The sequence below is a fragment of the Nicotiana tabacum genome, chromosome 22, assembly GCF_000715075.1.
Source record: "Nicotiana tabacum cultivar K326 chromosome 22, ASM71507v2, whole genome shotgun sequence".
NCBI lineage: Eukaryota > Viridiplantae > Streptophyta > Magnoliopsida > Solanales > Solanaceae > Nicotiana > Nicotiana tabacum.
In genome coordinates, this window is record NC_134101.1 from 80,406,240 (window position 1) to 80,409,863 (window position 3,624).

At 42.2% G+C, this 3,624-nt stretch overlaps 2 protein-coding genes across 2 annotated transcripts; both read right to left on the reverse strand.

The window, feature by feature from the left end:
- Positions 1-1,725: 1,725 nt before the first annotated feature.
- Positions 1,726-2,094, reverse strand: LOC142175948 (uncharacterized). The gene has a single exon (XM_075242960.1). The coding sequence runs from the start codon at positions 2,092-2,094 to the stop codon at positions 1,726-1,728; it is 369 nt and encodes a 122-aa protein (XP_075099061.1).
- A 477-nt stretch (positions 2,095-2,571) lies between these two features.
- Positions 2,572-3,132, reverse strand: LOC142175949 (uncharacterized). Its single transcript, XM_075242961.1, has one exon. It carries the CDS (start codon positions 3,130-3,132, stop codon positions 2,572-2,574), a length of 561 nt encoding a protein of 186 aa, XP_075099062.1.
- Between the last annotated feature and the right edge of the window lie 492 nt (positions 3,133-3,624).

The window sequence follows — 3,624 nt, forward strand, 5'->3', positions numbered from 1 at the left end:
CATGATGGGAGTAGTTTACTTTAAATGTAAAATGTATCTCCGCACGATGGGAGTAGCTAACTTGTAGTGTATCTCCACACGATGGGAGTAGTTGACTTGAAATGTTAAGTGTATCTCCGAACGATGAGAGTTGATTTGAAATGTAAAGTATCAGTAAGCTGCATGAAAAAAATTTCAAAACATTCAAAATAAAACAAAGATATAAGGAGCATTCCCAAGAGATACTCTTGACTGCAAAACTAAATTACGGCCATCAATTGGAAAAAAACGTATGGCGAGATTGGACTGTCTGTCTTTCGATTAGCCAAGCTGGTGATGAAGTTTGCAACTAACTACTCGTAACCTCCAATATGGTGAAGTGGTGGTATGATCTGTGCGAAGTGCTCTAGTTGGAAGAGCGAACAGTTTGCTATATACAAGGCTTTGATTGGTAAAGCCAACAGCTTGATTGTACAGGGTGCTCCGACAGGTTGAGCAGAAAGTTTGCTATATACACGACTTCGATTGGCAATGCCAACGAATCACTATATAGAAGGCACTTCGCTTGGTAGAGCAGACGGTTAGCTATTTACAATACGCTCCTGATCATGTTGAAGGCTTGGCTCCAGAATACCTGCAAAGAATTTGGACTTAGTCCCTATCCAAATGAGGAAACAAACTAAATAATGAAAATGAGATAAGGGTTCATGAGAGAATAACGGGCCCGTCATTGCTCTGAGTGTGCCCCAACATTCTTCGTCTCCTGTTGGTCCTGCGTTCAAAGAAATATTCTTAGCAGGGGGTTTTGGTTTGTGTTAATCATGGTCCTGGCCCTGTCTTGAGTCTCATGAAGTTCAATAGGTGGAATGATTATTTTTTCAAAATTGTTTATTTTTATGGAAAATGCCGTCATTCTGGATTATGACATGTTCGAAAGTTCCTTCTGCCGTGAACGTTGTTTCTGGATGACTTCGTCCCGTTAATGTCGATTCCTGGAGATGCCTCTGGTGACGTAGCTTCTTGTTGCTGCGATTATGTCCTAATCTAAATGAATGCATTACAAAGGTCTTCCTAGGGTTATGACCGAACCCTTTCCAGTTGCCTACGTATCCGAACGGCATCAGGTCTGAATGTAGTTCGAGGGTAATGATAAAGAAATTATGATAATGATCGAGCCTGACTCAGGCAGCCTATGTATCCAAATGGAATTAGGTCAAGACATAGTTCGATTATAATATATGCAAAGTGATAAGAATTAGAAAATGAAATGGCCAAGTCTGACTCAGACTGCTTACATATCCAAATGGAATCAGGCCAGAACATAGTTCAATTACAATAGATGACTAAATCTGATGAGGATTGCTTACGTATTCCTGTCGAAGGAAATCAAGTCGTGGCGTAGTTCCGAATACATAAAAAATGATATTTGGATTTTCTATTATAAAAGGGGAGGAAAGACTAGACCCTACGTTGGTTTCCTACGTATCCTACCGTAGGAAGTTAGGTAGGGCATAGTTCTGTTACAACCAAACCCTAATTCTATAATCTTCAAATGTTGTATCTCTTGATTGCATCTGAGTTGATGGGCTTCGTGCTAATGCTTCCGTCCATTTCTGCTAAGATTAATGCTCCTCCCGACAATACCCGATGGACCACATAAGGACCTTGCCAATTCGGTGCGAACTTTCCCTCGGCTTCTTCCTGATAAGGGAATATTTTCTTCAAGACCAACTGCCCCGGTATAAATTACCAAAGTTTCACCTTTTTGTTGAATGCACTGGCCATTCTATTTTGATACAGCCGATCGTGGCATACTGTGTCCATTCTCTTTTCATCAATGAGCATGAGTTGATCCTTCCTGACTCGTATCCATCCTGTGTTGTCTAACTTGGCTTCTTGAATGACCCTCAAGGATGGTTTCTTGACCTCTGCGGGTATCACAACTTCAGTGCCATATACCAACATGTATGGTGTTGCCCTAATGGATGTTCTCATAGTGGTCCGATAACCCAACAAGGTGAAGGATAATTTCCCATGCCATTGCCTGTGATTGTTCACTATCTTTTGCAAGATCCTTTTGATGTTTTTATTGGCTGCTTCAACTGCTCCATTCATTTGCGACATGTAGGCTATGGAATTATGATGGACAATTTTGAACTTCTCGCAAATTTCTCTCATAAGATCGCTATTGAGATTGGCTGCATTGTTAGTGATGATCCACTCCGATATCCTGAATTGGTAGACTATGTTGTTACGGATGAAATTTGCTACCACCTTCTAGTGACGGGCTTGTATGTAGAGGCTTCGACCCATTTGGTGAAGTAGTTAATGGCTACCAGGATGAAATGGTGTCCATTTGATGCAATGGGCTCTATGGGTCCAATCACGTCCATGACCCAAGCGGCAAATGACCAAGGAGAACCCATTACATTAAGCTCATTAGGTGGAAACCAAATGAAATCCCCGTGGATCTGGCACTGGTGACACTTTTTGCATGTAACGGATACTATCGCTTTCCATGGTCATCCAAAAGTATCCGGCTCTCAAAATCTTCTTGGCCAAAGAGAAACCATTCATGTAAGGTCTGCTTGTTCATGCATGTATTTCTTTTAGTAATCTAGTTGCTTCGGCGGCATCTACACACCTCAACAAACCCAAATATTTGGTCCTCCTGTACAGGACTTCCCCGTTGAGGAAAAAGTTATTTTCTAGCCTTCTGAGTGCTTGCTTCTGATCAGTGGTGGCATTCTCTGGGTATTCTCTTGCTTCAAGGAACCTTTTGATGTCGTAGTACCATGGCTTACCATCTGGCTCCTCGTCTACATGGAAACAATATGCATGCTGATCCCGAACCTCTATCTCAATGGGGTCGATGTAATTCTTATCTGGATGCTCGATCATGGATGACAAGGTTGTGAGAGTGTCGACAAACTCGTTCTGGATTCTGGGAATGTGTTTGAACTCAATCTTGGTGAATTTCTTGCATAGCGCTTTCACGCAATGCAGGTATAGAAGGATCTTGACATTCTGGGTAGTCCATTCACCTTGGACTTGATGTATTAGCAGATCCAAATCTCCTATGACCAAAAGCTCCTTGATGTTCATGTCAACTGCCATCCTAATCCCGAGGATGCATGCTTCATATTCAGCCATATTATTGGTGCAAGGGAACCTTATCTTTGCTGACACCGAGTAATGTTGTCCTGACTCAGAGATCAGGATTGCCCCAATCCCTACTCCTTAGAAGTCTTCTACTCTATCAAAAAATATTCTCCATCTCGGGTATGACTCTGCGATGTCTTCCCCGACAAACAAAACTTCTTCATCCGGAAAGTATGTAGTGAATAACTCTTAGTACATGTCCACTGGGTTCTCTGCAAGATGGTCAGCTAATGCTTGTCCCTTGATAGCCTTCTGCATCACGTACACAATATTGAACTCGCTGAGAAGAATCTGCCATTTTGCCAACTTTCCAGTGGGCATTGGCTTTTGGAAGATGTACTTGAGCAGATCGAGCCGAGATATCAGATGTCTGGTGTATGCCGACATATAGTGCCTCAATATTTGGGCAATCCAAGTGAAAGCACAACAGGTCCGCTCTATCAAAGTACATTTGGCTTCACGTGGTGTAAACTTCTTGCTCAG